Genomic DNA, 24,991 nt, shown 5'->3' on the forward strand with positions numbered 1-24,991 from the left:
GTTTTGTGGTGTGGTTGTGTTGTTACAACTGGGAGGCAAGGCTGTTGCATTGTTTTGGCAAGTTTTGTATTTCTGGGGTGTTTAGTTGTGTTGTTATAGTCATGATGCGTTGTTGTGAGTTTTGTGGGTCTGGATTGTGGTTTTGTGTTGTGGTTGTGTTCTTACAACTGGGAGGCAAGGCTTTTGCATTGTGTTGTCAAATTTTGTATTTCTGGGGTGTTTAGTTGTGTTATATTCACGATGCGTTGTTGTGAGTTTTGTGGTCCGGATTGTGGTTTTGTGGTGTAGTTGTGTTGTTACAACCGGGAGAAAAGGCTTTTGTGTTGTGTTGTCAAGTTTTGTATTTCTGGGGCGTTTAGTTGTGTGCCAAGTTTCGTATTTCTGGGGAGTTTAGTTGTGTTGTTATAGTCACGATGCATTGTTGTGAGTTTTGTGGGTCCGGATTGTGGTTTTGTGGTGTGGTTGTGTTGTTACAACCAGAAGGCAAGGCTTTTGCGTTGTGTTGTCAAGTTTTATATTTCTGGGGCATTTAGTTGTGTGCCAAGTTTCGTATTTCTGGGGCGGTTAGTTGTGTTGTTATAGTCACGATGCATTGTTGTGAGTTTTATGGGTCTGGATTGTGGTTTTATGGTGTGGTTGTGTTGTTACAACCTGGAGGGAAGGGTTTTGCGTTGTGTTGCCAAGTTTCGTATTTCTGGGGCGTTTAGTTGTGTTGTTATAGTCTCGATGCGTTGTTGTGAGTTTTGTGGGTCCTGTGTTGTTTTGTGGTGTGGTTGTGTTGTTACAACTGGGAGGCAAGGCTTTTGCATTGTGTTGCCAAGTTTTGTATTTCTGGGGCGTTTAGTTGTGTTGTTATCGCATGATGCGTTGTTGTGAGTTTTGTGGGTCTGGATTGTGGTTTTGTGGTGTGGTTGTGTTGTTGTAACCTGGAGGCAAGCCTTTTGCATTGTGTTGCCAAATTTCGTATTTCTGGGATGTTTAGTTTTGTTGTTATAGTCACTGCGCAAACAACTTTATCATTTTATATATATAGATTATATTATATTATATTATATTATATGACACAGCAAACAAGATAGATATGCTGGATTTTGTATCACAAAATCACAAGTCAAACACTTCCCAAGTGTCTAGGACTGTGTGGTGTATTTTCGGATGATGCGTGCAGATCCCAGTCGGGTGGCCTTTTGCAGTTGGCAGATCGTGATTTTGTCAATGTCTATTGTTTCCAAATGCCGGCTGAGATCTTTTGGCACAGCACCCAGTGTGCCCATCACCACCGGGACCACCTGCACTGGTTTCTGCCAGAGTCTTTGAAGTTCCATCTTGAGGTCCTGATAGCGACTGAGTTTTTCCTGTTGTTTTTTGTCAATGCGACTGTCACCTGGGATGGCAACATCAAGGATCCAAACCTGTTTCTTTTCCACAACTGTGATGTCTGGTGTGTTGTGTTCCAGAACTTTGTCAGTTTGGATTCGGAAGTCCCACAGTATCTTTGCATGCTCAATTATTATTATTATTATTATTATTATTATTATTATTATTATTATTACGAAGAAAGGAAGGGGTGCGCTCCTGTGTTATGAGTGTGTGTTATGAACGCTCAGGATCTATTCCTTATCTTTATTGACTGACACCAGACTGCTTTGGGACTCTGTGTGTGTGTGTGTTTTGGGGACCTCCCTCTGTTCCCAACAGAGCCCTGGGTCTTGTCTCTTGGGCTTCAGAGGCCTCTCATTCCTTCTCTGTGACAGATCCCTCCCTGGGGCCTCCACTCCCTCCTCCTTCCGCCGGGGTCCCTCCAAAGGTGCAGAGTGTGGAGGACTTTGTCCCGGAGGAGAGCCTAGACCGCAGCTTCCTGGAGGACCCTGCCCCTCAGAGGGGCCCCAGGCCCGGTCCCAGGGCCCCCCATACCGACAGCGACAGGTGAGCAGGGCCTTGTGGGGGATACAGATTTATTTTTTATTTATTTACAACATTTATATCTCGCCCTTCTCACCCGAAGGGACTCAGGGTGGCGTACACAATTGGCAACAATTTGATGCCTACACATAGTTAAAACATAGCAATGAATAAAACCCAATTACAACATTTAAAACAATATAAAAATACAAAACATATGGTTAAAACAGATGGATTTATATATTGGGTCTCCATGTTACCGTGTTTCCCCGAAAATAAGACAATGTCTTATATTAATTTTTGCTCCCAAAGATGCTCTAGGTCTTATTTTCAGGGGATGTCTTATTTTTCCATGAAGAAGAATTCACATTTATTGTTGAACAAAAAAAAAAAGAACATTTATTATATACTGTACAGTAGTTGTCGTCACAAACCAGCATAACCAGACAAACTGAATCCTATCAAGAATTTCTTGTTCCTACCATTATTTCCATGTACAACCATCTATGGTGCATACATTTATTGATCCTGCATGGTCTGGTGTTCTGTTCAGTGGCATGCTTCCAAACAAAAACTTTGCTAGGTCTTACTTTCGGGGGAGGCCTTATATTTAGCAATTCAGCAAAACCTTTACTAGGTCTTATTTTCTGGGAATGTCTTATTTTAGGGGAAACAGGGTAGGGCAGAACGCAGTATCGCCAGTGCTGTGGATGAGCTTAGGCTTCTGTGATTCTATAGTTCTGTGACTGGATGGCCATCTGTTGGGGTGCTTTGATGGAGCTTTTCCTGCCTGGCAGAAGGGGGTTGGACTGGATGGCCCTTGGAGTCCCAGCCCTATTTCTCCATGAACCTGCTCATGTCTATGAGGCTGGATAGCCATCTCTCTGGTCTCATTGAGTAGCGGGCTGGACTGGATGACATTTGTTGCGCCCTTTCAACCCTCGGAACCCGTGATTGTATTTATTTCTTTTTCTTCCAGTGACCAGGAGGCTTCCAGAGGGAACCCACTGGTGGCTGGTTTCCAGGACGACCTGGACCTGGATGACCGCTTGTCTGGCAAGGCCCCCCACGCCTCCACGCGGATCCCCAGCAAGAACATTGCTCTGTCCAGCGAGGAAGAGGAGGAGGAACCCAGGGCTGCAGAGGAAGACGTCCCCCACGAAGAAGGGGCAAAACGGTACTCATGGCTGGGGGCTGGGGATTCTGGGAGTGGTAGTCCAAAGGAACTGCAGCACCAAAGGTTGTTATGAAGCTGGTAGTAGCCAGAGCTTCTGTTTATGGGTCACCTTAGCCCTACAGCCCCTTCGTACCTGGTAAAGCAGGGCTTTGTGCTGGAGCATGACACTTCGGCTGTTTTTTAGGGAAGTAAGAGGAAAGAGACATCCTTTGGTCTGTCATTGGGTTGCTTTAGGATCCCATCAATATTAATAGTAATAATCATGGTTGATTTCTAAATTTTATGGTAAATGAAATTATACTTGTTCAGGCCTTGGTGATGGGGTTGTTGTTTGTAAAATGTTCACTGTTTTGTGTTCTGTTATTAATGTATGTAAATAAAATTAATATATCTACAAATAATAATCATCATCATCATCATTATCATGATAATACATTATTTTTAATGCTTTGAGCTGCTTTTGTGTCTTGACGGAGAGATAAAAACAGGATAGTAGCAATAATAATAATAATAATAATAATAATAACAACAACACTGAATAATGTTTTAATAATAATGTTTCAATAACAATCATTCAATAATAATCTTAATAATAAATCACTAATAGTGCAATAATAATAATTATTACCGTATATACTCAAGTATAAGCCGACCCGAATATAAGCTGAGGCACCTAATTTTACCACAAAAACTGGGAAAACTTATTGACTCAAGTATAAGACAAGGGTGGGAAATGCAGCACCTACAGGTCAAATTCAAAAATAAAAATAGATATTAATAAAATTGCATTATTTGAGACATCAGTAGATTAAATATTTTTGAATATTTATATAAAACTGTAATTTAAGATAATAATAAGACTTTAATAAGATAAGACTGTCCAACTCTGAATACCTATATACTCAAGTATAAGCTGACCTGAATAGAAGCCGGCCAGGACCCTCACTCGAGTATAAGCCGAGGGGAGCTTTTTCAGCCCTAAAAAAGGGCTGAAAAACTAGGCTTATACTTGAGTATATACGGTAGTAATGTTTTGATAGTAATAATATTGCAATAATAATAATAATTTAATAATCATAACTATATACAGTAGAGTCTCACTTATCCAAGCTAAACGGGCCGGCAGAAGCTTGGATAAGTGAATATCTTGGATAATAAGGAGGGATTAAGGAAAAGCCTATTAAACATCAAATTAGGTTATGATTTTACAAATTAAGCATCAAAACATCATGTTATACAACAAATTAGGCAGAAAAATGAGTTCAATATGCAGTAATGTTATGTTGTAATTACTGTATTTACGAATTTAGCACCAAAATATCATGATATATTGAAAACATTGACTACAAAAATGGCTTGGATAATCCAGAAGCTTGGATAAGCGAGGCTTGGATAAGTGAGACTCTACTGTAATCATAAATCATTAGTAATAGGGCAATAATATTTAATAACAATATTGTCATCATGTTTCAATATTTTATGGAATGTTTACAATGATTATGTGTTGTCACTCGCCTCGAGCAACAAGGAGAGGTGGGTTAGAAATAAAAGTTATTAATTTAATAATAATAATAATAATGCAATAATACTTTTTCCCCTCTCACCTTTCTCCCCCCCCCCTCCTTTGTTAGACCTTCCCAAAAGGCCTCCAGGCCCCCGAAGCCGTCTCCCTTGACCAAAGCTCCCGACCCGACGGCTGCCCCCTCCTCGCTCCCCACAGCGGTTCAGAGGGGCCTGGAGCCCAACGGTGGCCCCCTTGTCCCTGCATCTGCCTCCCCCTCCTCCTCGCTGCCGCCCCACAAGGCCTGGGCCCCAAAGCAGAAGGCGGGAGACAAAGGCGGGGAGTCGGAGAGCGACCCCGAGGGCCCCATCGCCACCCAGATGCTCTCCTTCGTCATGGACGACCCCGACTTTGAGAGCGAGGAGTCGGATGCCCAGCGCAAAGGAGTGGTAAGACCCTCTCATCCTCTTCTTGGTGGAATCCTAAAGTGGGAAGAGTCCCCCCCCCCCCCGGGCCACCCTCTTGGCCCCCCCTTTATTTATTTATTTATTTATTTATTTATTTATTTACAGTATTTATATTCCACCCTTCTCACCCCAAAGGGGACTCAGGGCGGATCACATTATGTACATATAGGGCAAACATTCAATGCCCATATACACATAGAACCAATGCAGAGACAGACACAGAGGCAATTTAACCTTCTCCTGAGGGGATGTTCGATTCTGGCCACAGGGGGGGAGCAGCTGCTTCATCATCCACTGTGACGGCACTTCCTCATTCCAACGTCGTAAATTAGTTACATTTGCCTCCCCACTTTATAAGTGGTATATTATTTCCTACTTGATAGAGTCAACTATCTTTCGGGTTTCTAGGTCAGCAACGAGCAGGGGCTATTTTTAATTTTTTTAATTGACGGGTGCTCACCCCGCCACAGGCTGGCCTCGAACTCATGACCTCATGGTCAGAGTGATTTATTGCAGCAGGCTGCTCAACAGCCTGTGCCACAGCCCGGCCCCATGAAGGAAGGCACAATCCGATCCCACTGACAGAGAGCCATCCAGCCATAGATAATAATAAAGAGATAGTGGACATGGATATGCATATGATAGATATAGAATCCCAGAGTGGGAAGCGACCTCCAAAGAGGGCAACCCAATCTGACCTCTTTCTGCCATGAAGGCACCATCAGAGCCCTCCCAACAGAGAGCCATTCAGCCATATATAATTCATTAGAATTCTGTTCTGAATTTTACTAGGTCCCTCTTATCTGGGTATTTTAATCTAATGATTCTGTCTTTATATTGCCTATGAAGTTGACTGAATTGTATTGGTAGTTGTTTGATATTATTACTGTTGTATTAACTTTTGTTTTATTACCTTATTGTGTTTTAACCTGTGTGTATTGTGTTAATGTATTTGTGTTGTTACTTTTGTAACAATGTGAGCCGCCCCAAGTCCCCGCGGGGAGATGGTGGCAGGGTATAAATAAAGTTTTTATTATTATTATTATTGTTGTTGTTATTATTATTATATATAATGATAGATAGAGAGGATATACAGTAGAGTCATTTATCCAATACTTGCTTATCCAACGTTCTGGATTATCCAATGCATTTTTGTAGTCAATGTTTTCAATACATCATGATATTTTGGTGCTTAATTTGTAAATATAGTAATTACTACATAGCATTACTGCGTATTGAACTACTTTTTCTGTCAAATTTGTTGTTAAACATGATGTTTTGGTGCTTCATTTGTAAAATCATAACCTAATTTGATGTTTAATAGGCTTTTCCTTAATCCCTACTTATTATCCAACATGTTCACTTATCCAACGTTCTGCCAGCCCGTTTATGTTGGATAAGTGAGACTCTACTGTAATAATAAAGAGATAGTGGATGTGGATATGCATATGATAGATATAGAATCCCAGAGTGGGAAGGGACCTCCAAAGTGGGCAACCCAATCTGACCTCTCTCTGCCATGAAGGCACCATCAGAGCCCTCCCAACAGAGAGCCATTCAGCCATATATAATTCATTATAATTCTGTTCTGAATTTTACTAGGTCCCTCTTATCTGGGTATTTTAATCTAATGATTCTGTCTTTATATTGCCTATGAAGTTGACTGAATTGTATTGATGGTTGTTTGATATTATTACTGTTGTATTAACTTTTGTTTTATTACCTTATTGTGTTTTAACCTGTGTGTATTGTGCTAATGTATTTGTGTTGTTACTTTTGTAACAATGTGAGCTGCCCCGAGTCCCCACGGGGAGATGGTGGCGGGGTATAAATAGTTTTTATTATTATTTTATTGTATGACACAGCAAACAAGATAGACATGCTGGATTTCATATCACAAAATCACAAGTCGAACGCTTCTCAAGTGTCTAGGACTGTGTGATGTATTTTCGGATGATGCGCACAGATCCCAGCAGGGTGGCCTTTTGCAGTTGGCAGATCGTAATTTTGTCAATGTCTATTGTTTCCAAATGCCGGCTGAGATCTTTTGGCACGGCACCCAATTATTATTATTATTATTATTATTATTATTATTATTATTATATAATGATAGATAGATAGGATATATCTATACACACACACATATGTGTGTGTGTATACATACGCATGTATGTATGATAGATGTCTCCCAGTGTTACCTACTCTGACTCCATTCTTCCATTAAGGAAGGCACCATCAAAGCCCTCCCAACAGAGAGCCATTCAGCCATATATAATGATAGATAGATAAGATATATATATATATATATACACACACACACACACACACACATACATATATATACACACACACACACATACACACACATACATATATATTCACACATAATAATAATAATAATAATAATAATTATTATTATTATTATTTTATTTTTATACCCCGCTCAATCTTCCCGAGGGGACTCGGGGCGGCTTACATGGGGCCAAGCCCAGGCAACAAACAATATAAAGCACCATCAAAGCCCTCCCAACAGAGTGCTTCCTCTCTTCCTCCCAGGCGGAGTTTCCGGTGAGAGAGGAGGACCTCTCGGACGTCTCAGATGAAGAAGCCCCTTCCAGGCCCCCTCCTCCACAGCCTCTGAAGCCCATTGTCCATGCCTTCAAGGCAAAGGGCGATGCAGACCTTTTTGGCCTGGGCCTGGAGGAGGCCGGCCCCAAGGACAGCAGCGAGGAAGGTGAGTTAGGTGGCTTCCTCAGGGGGTTCCCCCCCATTTCTTCTATTCTAAAGCACATTGCTATCCCATAGAAATAGCCCTAAAAATGGGGTGCATCTGAAATCACACCTGCTTTTGTACACACAATATTTCTGGGTTGCTATGAGTTTTCCAGAAGCATTCTCCCAATGTTTCACCCACATTTTCGGATGATGTGTGCAGATCCCAGTTGGGTGGCCTTTTGCAGTTGGCAGATCGTAATTTTGTCAATGTCTATTGTTTCCAAATGCCGGCTGAGATCTTTTGGCACAGCACCCAGTGTGCCCATCACACCGGGTTTCTGCCAGAGTCTTTGAAGTTCAAAGCGGCTGAGTTTTTCCTGTTATCTTTCGTCAATGCGACTGTCACCTGGGATGGCAACATCAAAGATCCAAACCTTTTTCTTTTCCACAACTGTGATGTCTGGTGTGTTGTGTTCCAGAACTTTGTCAGTCTGGATTCGGAAGTCCCACAGTATCTTTGCGTGCTCATTTTCCAATACTTTTGCAGGTTTGTGATCCCACCAGTTCTTTGGTGCTGGGAGGTGGTACTTGAGGCATAAGTTCCAATGAATCATTTGGGCCACATAGTTGTGCTTCTGTTTGTAGTCTGTCTGTGCAATTTTCTTACAGCAGCTGACGATATGATCAATGGTTTCGTCGGTTTCCTTGCAGAGTCTGCATTTTGGGTCATCAGCTGATTTTTCAATCTTGGCCTTAATTGCCTTTGTTCTGATGTCTTGCTCCTGGGCTGCAAGGATCAGGCCTTCTGTCTCCTTCTTCAGGGTCCCATTTGTGAGCCAGAGCCAGGTCTTCTCCTTATCAGCTTTTCCTTCAATTTTGTCAAGGAACTTTCCATGCAGTGTTTTGTTGTGCCGGCTGTCAGCTCTAGTTTGTAGTGTGGTTTTCTTGTACTGGTTTTTTGTCTACTGTGCTTTGAGGAGTTTCTGATTTTTGACTTCAATCAAAGCAGGTTCTTCACTTTGCTTTACATATTCTGCCAGGGCATGTTCTTCTTCTTTGACTGCTTGTTTGACTTGTAAGAGTCCTCTGCCCCCTGATCTTCTAGGCAGATACAGCCGGTCAACATCACTGCGAGGGTGCAGTGAATGATGAATGGTCATGAGTTTTCTTGTTTTTCTGTCCAAATTGTCCAGTTCCATCTGTGTCCAGTTTATGATGCCAGCAGTATATCTTATGACAGGTATGGCCCAGGTGTTTTTGGCCTTGATGGTGTTGCCTCCATTGAGCTTGCTTTTGAGAATTTTTCTGACCCTTTGTGTGTATTCTTTGCTGACCACCGTCTTCACATGTTCATGCTTGATGTTGTCCAGCTGTAATATGCCCAGGTATTTATAGGCCTCTGGCTGGTGACACCTTATTGTTTGGCCATTAGGCATATTCATGCCCTCACTTTCAATGATTTTTCCCTTCTTCAATGCCACTGTCGAACATTTGTCCAAACCAAACTCCATGCTGATATCAGTGCTAAAAATTCAGACAGTGTTGGTCAGAGACTGGATTTCAGTTTCCGTTTTCCCATACAGCTTCAGGTCATCCATGTACATCAGATTTCTTAGATGCTTGATGATGATGATGATGATGATTATTATTATTATTATTATTGTGTTGCCATTTGTCTATCGGCTCAGTTGCTCTATCTTTGTTTTAGAGAAAGACAAGTCATCCTCCAAAGAGAAGAAGAAGAAAAAGAAGAGGAGCAGCAAGGAGGTAGGCTCCATCGGAGGAAGCTGTAGGGTCGGTGGGGCTGGAAGCAGCATCACAGCACTTTCACAGTGTGAGAAGGTGGAGGATGGTATGATAGCACGAATATAATGACTAGTGTATATAGTCAAGTATAAACCTAGTTTTTCAGCCCTTTTTTTAAGACTGAAAAAGCCCCCCTCGGCTTATACTCGGGTGAGGGTCCTGGTTGGCTTATATTTGGGTCAGCTTATACTCGAGAATATGTGGTACATTTATTATTTTTCTCTATTATTATTGGTATTATTACATTTATTATTTTTCTCTATTTTTGTTGCTACTATTACATTTATTATTTTACTCTATTATTGTTACTATTACATTTATTTTACTCTGTTTTTTATTATTATTAATACATTTATTATTTCACTCTGATATTATTGTTATTACATATATTATTGTACTCTATTTGTTATTATTAAAAGGATACATAAGGGCATTTACATTGAATAAGATGAGAATAATGATCTAATCAGAGTTGGACAGTCTTAAATTAGAGTTTTATGTAAATATTCAAAAACATTTAACCTACTGATGCCTCAATTAATGTAATTTTATTGGTATCTATTTTTATTTCTGAAATTTACCACCTCGGGTTATACTGGAGTCAATGTTTTCCCAGTTTTTTTTGTGGTAAAATTAGGTGCCTTGGCTTATATTCGGGTCGGCTTATACTCGGGTATATATGGTATATAGATGTAATACTATCCATGCTGCACTTTCTTCCACATGGCTCTTCTGTTGTGCTTTTGGAGAATAATTACTACATACATCCTCTCTGTTGCTCTCCTCCAATATCTATCCTCCAGATTGCACCACTATTTTATGATCCTGTTCTTTGTGGTTTTTATTCTTATTTCTTTTCTCACCCCGAGTTTTAACTTAGTGTTCATGTGGTCCGCCCTTCTTTTTATTGTTCTTCTGAATTTGCGTTGTAATGCATATTATCATTTATTGTATTGTTCAATGTGTTATGATTTGTTGTTCTTTTTATATTCTGTTATATTGTATTGTTCTGGGCATGGCCCCATGTAAGCCGCCCCGAGTCCCCGTTGAGGAGATGGTGGCGGGGTATAAAGTTTATTATTATTATTATTATTATTATTATTATTATTATTATTTCCAGGAGGAAGACAAGGCCTCGGGGAAGAAGAAGAGCCGTCCCAAGAAGGACAAGGAGAAGGAGAAGGAGGAGGGGAAGGAGGAGAAGAAGTCGAGGAGAAAGCGGCGGAGCAAAGACAAGGGCGGCAGCGAGATCGACGAATTGGAAGCCTTCCTGGGGGGCCGGGGGGCCGGGCCCACCAAGCAGCGAGGGGGCGGGGACTATGAGGAGCTGTAGGGATGGCCGCCAAAGATGGGGAATTTTGGGGGGAGACAAAGCCCTGGCTTCTTCCCTCCCTCCTTTAAGACTGCTTGAACCCCCCACCCCCTTTCAGAAACAAAACGGCAGACTTACTATTTTTCTCTCTCCGTTGAAAAATAGCCAAGGCCTTGTTGCTAGGCCTCTCCCATGCAAAACAAGGGGAGCAGTTACTGACTCCTTTGTGTCCCCCCCCCCTTTCAAATAATCATGCAAGAAATAATGGCAGAGCTCTTGCTCTTTGCGCCCCATAAATCCCCCTCGAAAACAATGGGTCCTTGCTATTTTTGTACCCGAGACATAGTCACGGATCGGCTGCTCCTCTTTGGCTTTTTCTATTATTATTTTTTTTTGTGGTGGGGAGTCATTGAAAGAAGAGAGGAAGGGTCTCCCTTAATCATGGAGGGGGCCTGCTTTGCTGGCTGCTGTGCAGTTTGGGGGCAAAAGTCAAGGAGAGCCCCCTTTCGGAACCCCCTTGGAGGCCAGGAAGAGAGTGTTTACGATCGTATTATTTCTTATTGAGGCCTCATTGGGGTGACCCCCCCCTCCGTTGAAGGTCTGCGAGGCCTTTCGATCATATTGATAATATTATTAATGAGGACTCATTGGGATGGAATGTTACATGACCCCAAATAACCCCTTACTCACCTGTCTCCATCCTGACCTCTTTTTTTTACCATATGCATCTTTTGTTTGCTTGTTTGTTTGTTTTGCTTCATCCTGAACCGCTGCATGTTTATCCTCTGCATATCCGGCTCCTGTTGCCCGATTCCTCTCTTGCTTTATTGGTGAGTATGTCAACAATCCTTTCCTCCTATCCGCATATATATGAGGGTTATCCGGAAAGTAGTTATAAGGCATGTAGCTCTCGCGGGGAATTTTCACGGGGTTTCGCCGTGTAGCAGGAAGCAAGCGAGCAGTGCCAGTCGTCCATAGCTCATTGACTGGCATTGTGAAGGTTAAATATAAGCGTCCTCATTTTGTTGTCGAAGGCTTTCATGGCCGGGATCACAGAGTTGTTGTATGTCTTTCGGGCTGTGTGGCCATGTTCCAGAAGTATTCTCTCCTGACGTTTCGCCCACATCTATGGCAGGCATATCTCACAACCTCTGAGGATGCCTGCCATAGATGTGGGCGAAACGTCAGGAGAGAATACTTCTGGAACATGGCCATACAGCCCGAAAGACATACAACAACCCCGTCCTCATTTTGTTTCCCTCCCAAGTGTGAAGTTCATTTTTATTTTTATTTTATTTCCAATATTTATATCCCGCCCTTCTTACCCGAAGGGACTCAGGCCGGCTTACAGCATTGGCACAATTAGGTGCCTATACAAAATCAATCAACAATACATAAAATCAGTTAAAAACTATTTAAGTTCATGTTGTAATACGCTACGTAAGGACATGAACGCTGCTGCGATTCGTCACGAAATCATTTTGATTTATGGAGAATGTAATGTCAACACAGCATGTGGCAAAATGGGTACAGAATATTTCTAAAGGACGAAAATTCACGATGGAGACAGAATTGGATAGCCATCTGTTGTGAGTAGTTACGTGGAGAAAATTGAAGGAAATCTTTCTGGTCGCCGCTCAACAATCAACAACCTGCATGAAGGGTTGTTGTATGTTTTCCGGGTTGTATGGCCATGTTCTAGAAGTATTATCTCCTGATGTTTCGCCCACATCTATGGCAGGCATCCTCAGAGGTTGTGAGGATGTCTGCCATAGATGTGGGCGAAACGTCAGGAGAGAATGCGTCTGGAACATGGCCATACAGCCCGGAAAACATACATCAACCCTGTGATCCTGGCCATGAAAGCCTTCGACAACCTACATGAACTTTATCCAAACATTTCCCAAACTGTCGCTCATGAAATCGTAGCTGAAATATGGAAGATTTTGTGTTGTCAAAGGCTTTTATGGCCGGGATCACAGGGTTATTGTGTGTTTTCTGGGCTTTTTGGCCATGTTCCATAAGTATTCTCTCCTTATGTTTCTCCCACATCTATGACAGGCATCCTCACAACCTCTTGAGGATGCCTGCTATAGATGTGGGCGAAACGTCAGGAGAGAATGCGTCTGGAACATGGCCAGACAGGCCGGAAAACTCACAAAAACCCCATGGAAGATTTTCTTCCATTTTTTTTGTGCCATGTGACGATTTTGCGACTAATCGCAGCGCCATTCATGCCCTTAGCATTTAAATAGTGTATTATAGTGAGAACTTGGCAATTGAAGGGAAACAGAATGAGGACACTCAACTCTAACCTTCACAACGCCAGTCGATGTTTCCGTTGTTTGTTTCCGTTGGCTTCCTACTACACAGCAGTGATACCAACTTCCCCCTGCGAAAATAATAATAATAATAATAATAATAATAATAATAATATAATAACTTTATTTTTATACCCCGCCTCCATCTCCCCAAAGGGACTCGGGGCAGCTTACATGGAACGACACAGTTAAAATGTAATTGCATAAAAATGCAATTAAACAATGTAGACAGACTAAAACAACATTACAGCAATATATAAAAGAGCATTAATTCCCTGCGAGAGCTATATGCCTTGTAACTTTACTTTCTGGATAACTCTCCTGTATATATATATATGTATATCTCCTTCTTTTGCATATATATGTTTTGGCATTGGTGTGTCTTTGTCGCCCAAAAAGATCTCAAGGTATTTGCATATCTTTTTCTTTTTTTTGCTGTGTCTTCCCCTCCCTCCCCAAAAGGAAACGTGGCCTATGGCTTTGCTTTGTCACTATATGTCTGCATTACGTGGAACATTCCTCAAATGGGGCTGAAAATGGGGAGATCCCTTTTGCGTTGTTTTGGGGGGGTGCGTTGCATCCCGACCCCCTCCCCCTCATTTTGAGACTCCTTCACTTTAACAACTGCATGGACATCTCAGGTATCTTGGTCTTGGCCTTCGTTGGAGGGCTTCAAACCCTCGGAAAGGTTAACTATATCAAAACACTCCTTTTCTCCCCCCATAATCCGCATCTGAGCCAGTCCTGGTTGTGTTCTATTTTTTGTTATATATATAAATATATATATTGGGGGTGAAGACGACCCCAACAATGGTACACTCCTCCTCCCTTCCGACCGATAAAGCTCTTGGTTGTACGGCTGTCGGACCCTGGTTTCGTTCATGGGGGGCAATGATGGAGGTGGGGTTTACATGGGGTCTAAAGGCAGAGATATAGGATGGGGGGAGGATGTACAATGTCTGGCTTGGAAACAATACAACTGAAAGAGATCTAGGGGTCTTGGTGCACCACAAGTTGAACATGAGTCGAGTGTGATGCTGCAGCAAAAAAGGCCAATTCGAATCTAAGCTGCATCAGTAAGAATAGTGTCTAAGGAAGTCATTACATAAATATATTCCCTGTGAAAGGGATCTAGGTGTCTGTGGTCACCACAAGTTGAACATGAGTCAAGTGTGATGCTGCAGCAAAAAAGGCCAATGCGAATCTAAGCTGCATCAGTGAGAGAATAGTGTCTAAGGAAGTCATTACATAAGTGAATAGTGTCTAAGGAAGTCATTACATAAATATATTCCCTGTAAAAGGGATGTAGGAGTCTTAGAGGATTACAAGTTGAACATGAGTTGAGTGTGATGCTGCAGCAAAAAAGGCCAATTCCAATCTAAGCTACATCAGGAAGTCATTACATAAATATATTCCCTGTGAAAGGGATCTAGGGGTCTGTGTGCACCACAAGGTGAACATGAGTTGAGTGTGATGCTGCAGCAAAAAAGGCCAATGCAAATCTAAACTGCATCAGTAAGAGAATAATGTCTTAAGGAAGTCATTACATAAATATATTCCCTGTGAAAGGGATCTAGGGGTCTTGGTGCACCACAAGTTGAACATGAGTGGAGTGTAATGCTGCAGCAAAAAAGGCCAATGCGAATCTAGGTTGCATTTGTAAGAGAATAGTGTCTTAAGGAAGTTATTACATAAATATATTCCCTGTGAAAGGGGTCTTGATGCACCACAAGTTGAACATGAGTCAAGTGTGATGCTGCAGCAAAAAAGGCCAATGCAAATCTAGGCTGCCTTAGTAAGAGAATAGTGTCTTAAGGAAGTTATTACATAAATAAATTCTCTGTGAAAGCGGTCTTGGTGCACCACAAGTTGAACATGAGTCGAGTGTGATGCTGCAGCAAAAAAGGCCAATGCGAATCAAGTCTGCATTAGTAAGAGAATAGTGTCTAAGGAAGTCATTACATAAATATATTCCCTGTGAAAGGGATCTAGGGGTCTTGGTGCACCACAAGCTGAACATGAGCCAAGAGTGTGAAACAACACCAAAAAAGGCCAATGTGATTCTAGGCTGTATCAAGAGGAGGATAGTGTCCAGATCAAGGGAGTTAATATAGGATATGACTTGATATTTGTACATGCAAAGGATCTAGGAGTCTTCGTGGACCACAAGTTGAACCAGAGCCAACTGTGTTTTTGCAGCAGCAAAAAAGACCAATGTGATTCTAGTCTGCATCAAGAGGAGTCTAATGTCCAGAACGAGGGGATCAATAGTCCCACTCTGTTCTGATTAGTCAAGCCTCACCCGGAATAACAATATCTTATAATAATTATAATTACTATTGTTATATTAATATATATTATAATACAGTATAGTATTATAAGTTGAACATGAGCCAGGACTGTGATGCAGCGGTCCAAAAAGCCAATGTGGTTCTAGGCTACACTTATAGGAGTTTAAGAAAGTTATTAAATCTAAAAATCTATAAAGGGATTTAGGCGTCTTAGTAGAGCACAAGTTGCACATGAGCCGAGAGTGTGATGCGGCAGCTAAAAAGGCCGATGTGATTCCAAAGGCCGCATCTCTTCAAACTGGTTTCTAAATGCTTCTGCATCTGAGCTTGAGCCCAATGTTTATAGTGAGCAATGAAAGGGCTCTGAGTCGGAATTCGGGTCCACTTTGCTGGGCTGGATCTAGGTTTGAATCCCTCCAACTGGAATGAGACCTTGCCATGAAAGCATTTTAAACCTCAAATTAGACACGGTTTGAGTCACATTCCTGTTCTCCCCCCCCCCTTTTTTTTTTGTTCCCACTGATGAGGTTTATTGCCATGGCAACCCAGCAGGAGTGGGTGCCAACATGCCCCCCTAAAAGAAGAAAACAAGGGTTCCTTTATGTGGACTCCAATCCGAGAGTCCAGTCCGGGTTTAAAGGGAGCCTTCCAAAGCCCTGAATCCACTTCAAAGTGCACTTCAAAGAGGTCTTTTAAAGCCCTGCAAAACCCGGTGTGGATTTCTGGTCCACTGGATCTGGATTGAGGAACAATTTTTTGGTTTTTTTCAGTCCCAAAAAGGTGGATTGTGGGGTTTGTAGTCACCAAAAGATGGGGATAATGGGAGTTGTAGTCTGTAGATTCTGGTTTAGGTGGATTGGGGGATTTAGGGTCCCCAAAGGGCGGAAATCTAGGGATTGTGGGGTTTTATAGTCCCAAAAAGGTGGATTGTGGGATCTGTAGTCCCCAAAGGAGTGGATAATGGGAGTTGTAGTTCATGGGGTCCTGGTATTGGGGGGATTGTGGGATTTAGGGTCCCTAAAGGGTGGAAATCTAAGGCAAATTGTGGGGTTTTATAGTCCCAAAAAGGTGGATTGTGGGATTTGTAGTCCCCAAAGGAGTGGATAATGGGAGTTGTAGTTCATGTGTCCTGGTATTGGGGGGATTGTGGGATTTAGGGTCCCCAAAGGGTGGAAATCTAAGGCAGATTGTGGGGTTTTATAGTCCCAAAAAGGTGGATTATGGGGTTTGTAGTCCCAAAGGTGGGGGATAATGGGAACTGTAGTTCATGGGTCTTGGTTAGGATGGATTGTGGGGTCTGGGGTCCTCAAAGGGTGGAAATCTAAGGGGATTGTGGGGTTTTATAGTCCCCAAAAAGTCTTATAGTCCCAAAAACGTCGATTGTGGGATTTGCAGTCCCCAAAGGAGGGGGATAATGGGAACTGTAGTCCATGGGTCCTGGTTAGGGTGGATTGTGGGGTTTGGGATCCCCAAAGGGTGGAAATATAAGGTGTATTGTGGGGCTTTATAGTCCCAAAAAGGATTTATAGTCCCAAAAAGGTGGATTGTGGGGTTTGTAATCCCCAAAGGAGGGTGATAATGGGAATTGTAGTCCATGGGTTCTGGTTTGGGGGGATTGTGAGGTTTAGGGTCTCCAAAAGGGTGGAATCAAGGGCAGATTGTGGGGTTTTATAGTCCCCAAAAAGTCTTATAGTCCCAAAAAGGTGGATTGTGGGGTTTGTAGTCCCCAAAGGAGGGGGGTAATGGGAGTTGTAGTCCATGGGTCCTGGTTAGGATGGATTGTGGGGTTTGGGGTTCCCAAAGAGTGGAGATCTAAGGCAGATGGTGGGGTTTTATAGTCCCAAAAAGGTGGATTGTGGGGTTTGTAGTCCCAAAAATGTGGATTGTGGGGTTTTATAGTCCCCAAAAGGTGGATAATGGGAACTGTAGTCCATGGGTGGATTGTGGGGTTTGGGGTCCCCAAAGAGTGGAAATCTAAGGTGGATTGTGGGGCTTTACAGTCCCAAAAGGGTTTTATAGTCCCAAAAAGGTGGATTGTGGGATTTGTAGTCCCCAAAGGAGTGGATAATGGGAGTTGTAGTCCATGGGCTCTGGTTTGGGTGGATTGTGGGGTTTTATAGTCCCAAAAAGGTGGATTATGGGGTTTGTAGTCCCCAAAGGAGGGGGATAATGGGAACTGTAGTCCATGGGTCCTGGTTAGGGTGGATTGTGGGGTTTGGGGTTTCCAAAGAGTGGAAATCTAAGGCAGATGGTGGGGTTTTATAGTCCCAAAAAGGTGGATTGTGGGGTTTGGAGTCCCAGAAGGTGGACTTCTGGGAGCTGGAGTCAAAGTACAAGGTGGAATAAGGGAGTGGACGCCGGAAAGAGGTGGAACATGGGAGTTGTAGTCCCAAAAATGTGGGATTGGAGAGCCCTCTAAAAGGTGGATCCTGGATGCCCTGCAAGGCAATCAGGCAAGGCAATGGGCCAATCCTCGGCGGAGGCGTTGCTGGGCTGCAGTTCCCTGGCGCGGCCTGAAGAGGGCGCTGCCAGGCGGCGGTGCGGACGCTGGAATCTTCCGCGCTGGACCCGGCGCAGGTGCGGATGGGAAGGAGGAGGAAAAGGGGGAAAAAGGAGGAGAAGGGAGCCGCCTTTGCCGCAGCAGCAGAAGGAGGAGGAGGAGGAGGAGGAGCAGCAGGTGAGCCTGGGCGATGGAGGGTGGAGGTGGCCTCTTGGCATCCATGCCTTTGCAAGGCTTCTCTCCTTTGCTGCAATGGCTGGGACCCCCAAATCATGCGTTGCAGTGGCCTTTTGCAAGCAGGAGAAAGCCAAAAAAGGGGGCCATCCGGATACCCCCCCTCCCTTATTTCTCCATTGCAACTGGCTTGGAGAAGGCCTTGCACAATCTTACTATGGCATTATTATTAGGATGGTTATTATTGCAGTTGAGATTTTTATCAAATTATTATTATTATTATTATTACTATTGATATAATAATTTCATAATCGTCTGGTAATGACAAATTAATCTTATTATTATTGCAATTGATATGCTTATTAATACCAATCTGTGATGACATTCAGTGGTTATTATTGCAATTATAATTATATTATTCTATGATTCAGTTATTATTGCAACAGATTATTATTGCAACAGATTATTATTATTATTATTATTCAATTATCCAGTTAATGCAACTGATATTATTATTATTATTATTAATAGATTATCCAGTTATTATTGCAACTGATATTATTATTATTATTATTATTATTATTACAGCAAACAGGATAGACATGCTGGATTTCATATCACAAAATCACAAGTCGAACACTTCCCAAGTGTCTAGGACTGTGATTTATTATTATTATTATTATTATTATTATTATTAGATTATCTGGTTATTATTGCAACTGATATTATTATTATTTTATGATTATCCAGTTACTATTGCAACGGATAATTATGTTATTATATACTTATCCAGTTATTATTGCAACTGATATATTTACCAAACGATTGTAAAATTATTATTATTATTGCAATTGCTATGATTATTTCCAAACGATTATGACATTACGAGGTTATTATTGCAATTGATATTATTATTATTATTATTATTATTATTATTGGGTTGCTGTGAGTTTTCTACACTGTCTGGCCATGTTTCCAGAAGCATTCTCTCCTGACGTGTCTCCCACATCTATGGCAGGCATCCTCAGAGGTTGAGTTAACAATTAAATAACAATATAACAAATAAAATTAATTGTATTATAACTTATTATAATTGTTAGTATCATTATCAACTATAAAGGAATTCAACCCATACAATATTTAATATATTGTGGTTCCAGACCTTGCATTCTGGGTTATTCTTAACAGCAACTATTATTATTGGGTTGCTGTGAGTTTTCCAGGCTGTATGGTTCATGTTCCAGAAGCATTCTCTCCTGACGTTTCGCCCACATCTATGGCAGGTATCCTCAGAGGTTGTGAGACATTCCACAGATATATAAACCTCACTTGCCTAGTGAGGTTTATATATCAATAACAAAATTAATTGTATTATAACTTATTATATCCATTATATTGCTATTATTATCATCAACCACAAAGGAATCCAACCAGAATAATTTATTGAGGATCTAGGCCTTGCATTCGGGGCTTTTCTGTAATAATAATAAACATCATCATCATCTCTACTGTGTGTACTATATAACACTAATAATAACAGTATAATGGATAAATATACTATTGTTGTTATTATTATTATTATTTCTATCTCATTTTATATCTCTTTTAAGAGACTCAAGGCGGCTACTATTAATATTAACAGGAAAACGTTGGGGAAATTAATTTACTTTTCGGAGGAATTTGTCACCCGTCTTCCTTTTAGTCCAACGAATAAAAGGCCTAAAATAACACTCTCCTATTTTCATTTGGGGCTTTTATTCATTGGGATACTCCATTCCCTAAGGGCTCAATGAGACCCACTTTATTCAGGAAACAAAACCATTAATAAAACCCTCCATTAGCTTAAAAGTCTTGCTGCCTGGCAGGCAATGTTTGTATATATACATATACACACATATAGGAATCAATATAAATTTCCAATGTTGGCCCCATCTTTGTCATTCTCATTTTCCTTTTTCTAATAGCAACTCTCTAATAACAGGTACAATAATACTTTTAATACAATAATAATACTTTGAATGCAATAATACTAGTAATAATACTTTGACTAATTGTCTGTTTAGTTCCGTTTTAATGTTTTACAATGATGCTATAGATTTCAAACTTTGGTATTATTATTTAAAATATTTGTGAGCTGCTTTGCATCTCAATCCAAAGCGGGCAATAATAATAATAATAATAATAATAATAATAATAATAATAATAATAATAGTAGTAGTAGTAATAATATGCAATAGCTGTGACTGTGTATTTTGTATATAAACAATAGATCTCTTGTAGATAATGTAATATTGATAATATTATAATGTATTATGATATAATATTGATAATATATTGAAATATTAATTATATATTAAATGTAATACAGTAGAGTCTATTTATTTATTTACAGTATTTATTTACAGTATTTACAAAAATGTGTTGGATAATCCAACGTTCTGGATTATCCAACGCATTTTTGTAGTCAATGTTTTCAATGCATTGTGATATTTTGGTGATAAATTCATAAAATACAGTAATTACTACATAGCATTAATGTGTAATGAACTACTTTTTCTGTCAAATTTGTTGTATAACATGATGTTTTGGTGCTTAATTTGTAAAATCATAACCTATTTTGATGTTTAATAGGCTTTTTAAAAATCTCTCCTTATTATCCAACATATTCGCTTATCCAACGTTTTGCCGGCCCATTTATGTTGGATAAGTGAGACTCTACTGTATTACTAATAATTTTACAATATACTGATATAGTACAATATAGCAATTTAATGCTAGTATTGTACTATGCTAATAATCACTCACTTATCTAATGTTCTGGATTATCCAACACATTTTTGTAGTCAATGTTTTCAATATATCGTGATATTACTAATCTTACTAATAATATTACAATATATTGACACAGTACAATATAGCAATTTAATGCTAGTATTGTACTATGCTAATAATATAATGTATTGTATAATTTGTAAGCCACTCTGAGTCCCCTTTGGGGTGAAAAGGGCGGGATATAAATGTAGTAAATAATAATAATATTAATGATAATAATAATAATAATAATAATAATAATAATGTGCATAATTCCATTTTAATATTTCTATATTGTGGAGTCTCAATAGGGGTAAAAGCAGAATATAATAATATTAGGACATGGATGTGAATGAGGCCCTGCTCCTCATTTTCCTCTCTCCTATTTCTGCTTGACCGCCGGAGGCTCCGGTCATTGACCCCGTGTCCAGCTCCGGCCAAAGTCGCTCTGCATCCCATTCCTGCCAAGGAAGGAATTTCCCATCATGCTTTGCCCCTGCTTCCGATGCGTGTGTGTGCACACGCCTGTGTGTCAGGCAACCATGGCAACCGTGTGTGTGAGACAGAGAACCCTGATGAATGCCAACTGGTGAGTCTCCGCATCCATTGACTTTCATGACGAAAATGCTCCCCAGGAGGAAAACTGACCAGAAATGTACCGGCCCTTTAAGAGCGTTCCTGCAGAGCGACTTGCATAGAGCAGCACAGCAGGCAAGGCAAATAAAGACATATATATAGAATATGGATTTAATATGAATATCCAGACAGAACATATGGGAAGGTATAGTATGCTATAGTATAGTCTTTCTGAAGGGGGCTGCGAAGACCCTTCTCAAAAGGACTTATGTAATGGATATGGGGATTGTTTGGGGCAGACCTTGACATAGGTTTTCTGTATCTCTTTGCAGCTTGAGATGGAGCCGAGGGGTCAGACGGGGCCAGTGTTGCCTGTGTATAAACCATCCGTCCCCCAGACAGGTAAGGGACTCATGACCCCATGCATCGATCTCGATATTATTTATTTATTTGCTACATTTATATCCTGCTCTTCTCACCCCGAAGGGGACTCAGAGCGGCTTACAAATCAAATGAACATACAATATATTATTAGCATAGCACAATATAAGCATTAAATCACTATATTGTACTATATCATTATATGGTAATATTACAGTAGAGTCTCACTTATCCAACATAAACGGGCCGGCAGAACGTTGGATAAGTGAATATGTTGGATAATAAGGAGGGATTAAGGAAAAGCCTATTAAAATCAAATTAGATTATGATTTTACAAATTAAGCACCAAAACATCATGTTATGCAACAAATTTGACAGAAAAAGTAGTTCAATACGCAGTAATGCTATGCAGTAATTACTGTATTTACGAATTTAGCACCAAAATATCACGATATATTGAAAACATTGACTACGTTGTATAAGCGAGTGTTGGATAAGTGAGACACTACTGTATTAGTAATATTACATTTAATATATAATATATAATTAATATTATTACATTGTATTATTAGTAGTATAATATTGTATTCCATTATAATATTACTAGCTGTTCCCGGCCACGCATTGCTGTGGCTAGGACTTAATTTTTCTTTTCTTTTTGTTGTATGAACGTAGAGGTGTGGATGAGAGGTTGTGCTGTCAAATTTCAAGGTTGTGGGGCGTTTAGTTTAGTTGTTTTGTCCGGTGTCGTGATTCCATTACCCTTTTATATATATAGATTAATATTATATGTATATACAATATATTATATATTTATAAATTTATATATATATATATATATATTGTATATACTCAAGTATAAGCCTAGTTTTTCAGCTGTTTTTTAAGACTGAAAAAGCCCCCCTCGGCTTATACTCAGGTGAGGGTCCTGGTTGGCTTATATTTGGGTCAGCTTATACTCGAGAATATATGGTACATGTACAGTAGAGTCTCTCTTATCCAACACTCGCTTATCCAACATTCTGGATTATCCAACGCATTTTTGTAGTCAATGTTTTCAATATATCATGATATTTTGGTGGAAATTTGTAAATACAGTAATTACTACGTAGCATTAATGTGTAGTGAACTACTTTTTCTGTCAAATTTGTTGTATAACATGATGTTTTGGTGCTTAATTTGTAAAATCATAACCTAATTTGATGTTTAATAGGCTTTTCCTTAATGCCTCCTTATTATCCAACATATTCGCTTATCCAACGTTCTGCCGGCCCGTTTATGTTGGATAAGTGAGACTCTACTGTATTATTTTTCTCTATTATTATTGGTATTATTACATTTATTATTTTTCTCTATTATTGTTGCTACTATTACATTTATTTTACTCTATTTTTATTATTATTAATAATACATTTATTATTTCACTCTGATCTTATTATTATTATTATATTTATTATTTTACTGTATATTATTCTCTATTATTGTTGCTACTATTAATATATTTTACTCTATTATTATTATTAATACATTTATTATTTCACTCTGATCTTATTATTATTATTACTACATTTATTATTTTACTCAATTTATTATTGTATTATTTTCCTGTATTTATTATTATTATTATTATTACATGTATTATTTTACTCTGTTATTATTAAAAGGATACATAAGCACATTTACATTGAAGAAGATGAGAGTAATGATTTGATCAGAGTTGGACAGTCTTATCTTAAATTTGAGCTTGATGTAAATATTCAAAAACATTTAACCTACTGATGCCTGAATTAATGTAATTTTATTGGTATCTATTTTTATTTCTGAAATTTACCATCCTTGGCTTATACTGGTCAATGTTTTCCCAGATTTTTTGTGGTAAAATTAGGTGTCTCGGCTTATATTCAGGTTGGCTTATACTCGAGTATATACGGTAGTAATATTACATTTAATATATAGTATATAATTAATATTATATTGTATTATTAGTAGTATAATATTGTATTTCATTATAATATTATTATCAATATTATATGTATATACAATATATTATATATTTATAAATTATTATAAATTTTTTTTATATATATATATATATATATATATATATATACACACACACACACACACACACACACACACACATACATACATACATATATAAAATTAGCATAGCATGTTGCTATGGCACAGGAGACAAGATGGAACTATCTTCCTGGCTCTCAGGTTGGTATGATGATAATAGGGCAAGATCAGGGTCGCACACCCAGCCCAGGTGGCTTTGGGGAAAGAATGTATTGCACAATATTTCCCTATCCTAAAATGATACATTTTAATATATTGGTTTTATGGTTCCCGTCCCCTTGATCTGGTCATGTAAGTGTGATTTATTGTTATAATTGTATTATTTTACTTTGTTGTTATGTAATGTTTGTGTTTGCTTTTATGACTGTAAACCGCCCTGAGTCCCAACCGGGAGATAGGGCGGTATATAAATAAAGTTTTATTATTATTATTATTATTATTATTATTATTATTATTATTATTATTAACGTACCTGAGCAGGTGAGCCTAGGTTGGACACCCGGTCCCTCCAATTGGCCCCTGAATAGAAAAGGGCACCTCTTTATGTTTTGGGAGAGTGAAGGCTGGATCAGCAATTGAATGTGATTGAATTTTTGCATGACTACGTTATGTTAATAGTAATTATGTTGATGTTTTAACGTGTCTGTACTGTATGTTCTGTGTTTGGTAATTGAATGTTTTACCCATGTTGGCAACCGTCCTGAGTCCCCTTGCGGAGATAGAGCGGTATATAAATAAAGTTTTATTATATACTGTATATACTTGAGTATAAGCTGACCTGAATATAAGCCAAGGCACTTAATTTTACCACAAAAAAACTGGGAAAACATTGACCCCAGTATAAGCCGAGGGTGGTAAATTTCAGAAATAAAAACAGATACCAATAAAATTACATTAATTGAGGCATCCGTGGTTTAAATATTTTTGAATCTTTACATCAAACTGTAATTTAAAATATGAATGACAAACTCTGAT

At 39.6% G+C, this 24,991-nt stretch overlaps 2 protein-coding genes and 1 long non-coding RNA gene across 6 annotated transcripts in view; 2 read left to right on the plus strand and 1 right to left on the minus strand.

Moving 5' to 3' along the window:
• rabl6 (RAB, member RAS oncogene family like 6) overlaps positions 1-14,062 on the plus strand; it is a 28,408-nt gene extending 14,346 nt beyond the window's left edge. For both annotated transcript variants that reach the window (XM_062959122.1, XM_062959123.1), the window contains 6 exons: positions 1,755-1,926; positions 2,882-3,079; positions 4,711-5,029; positions 7,604-7,781; positions 9,471-9,529; positions 10,689-14,062. In XM_062959122.1, the coding sequence (XP_062815192.1) occupies positions 1,755-1,926; positions 2,882-3,079; positions 4,711-5,029; positions 7,604-7,781; positions 9,471-9,529; positions 10,689-10,901 (1,139 nt within the window). In that variant the 3' untranslated portion in view covers positions 10,902-14,062. The remainder of the gene's footprint in view (positions 1-1,754; positions 1,927-2,881; positions 3,080-4,710; positions 5,030-7,603; positions 7,782-9,470; positions 9,530-10,688) is intronic.
• Positions 1-24,991, minus strand: part of LOC134293009 (uncharacterized) — a 26,829-nt gene continuing 1,838 nt past the window's right edge. The window contains exon 2 of the long non-coding RNA XR_010000081.1: positions 1-722. This is a non-coding gene — a long non-coding RNA (uncharacterized LOC134293009). The remainder of the gene's footprint in view (positions 723-24,991) is intronic.
• Positions 14,195-24,991, plus strand: part of ajm1 (apical junction component 1 homolog) — a 25,463-nt gene continuing 14,666 nt past the window's right edge. The window contains exons 1-2 of one of the 3 annotated variants that reach the window (XM_062959096.1): positions 14,195-18,169; positions 21,886-21,955. The gene's annotated coding sequence lies outside the window, so the exon portion shown is untranslated. Of the gene's footprint in view, positions 18,170-20,539; positions 21,759-21,885; positions 21,956-24,991 lie in introns of those variants that run through there. The other 2 variants (XM_062959097.1, XM_062959098.1) reach the window with 2 other exon arrangements.

Source organism: Anolis carolinensis, unplaced genomic scaffold, assembly GCF_035594765.1.
Source record: "Anolis carolinensis isolate JA03-04 unplaced genomic scaffold, rAnoCar3.1.pri scaffold_7, whole genome shotgun sequence".
NCBI classification, from domain to species: Eukaryota; Metazoa; Chordata; class Lepidosauria; order Squamata; family Dactyloidae; genus Anolis; species Anolis carolinensis.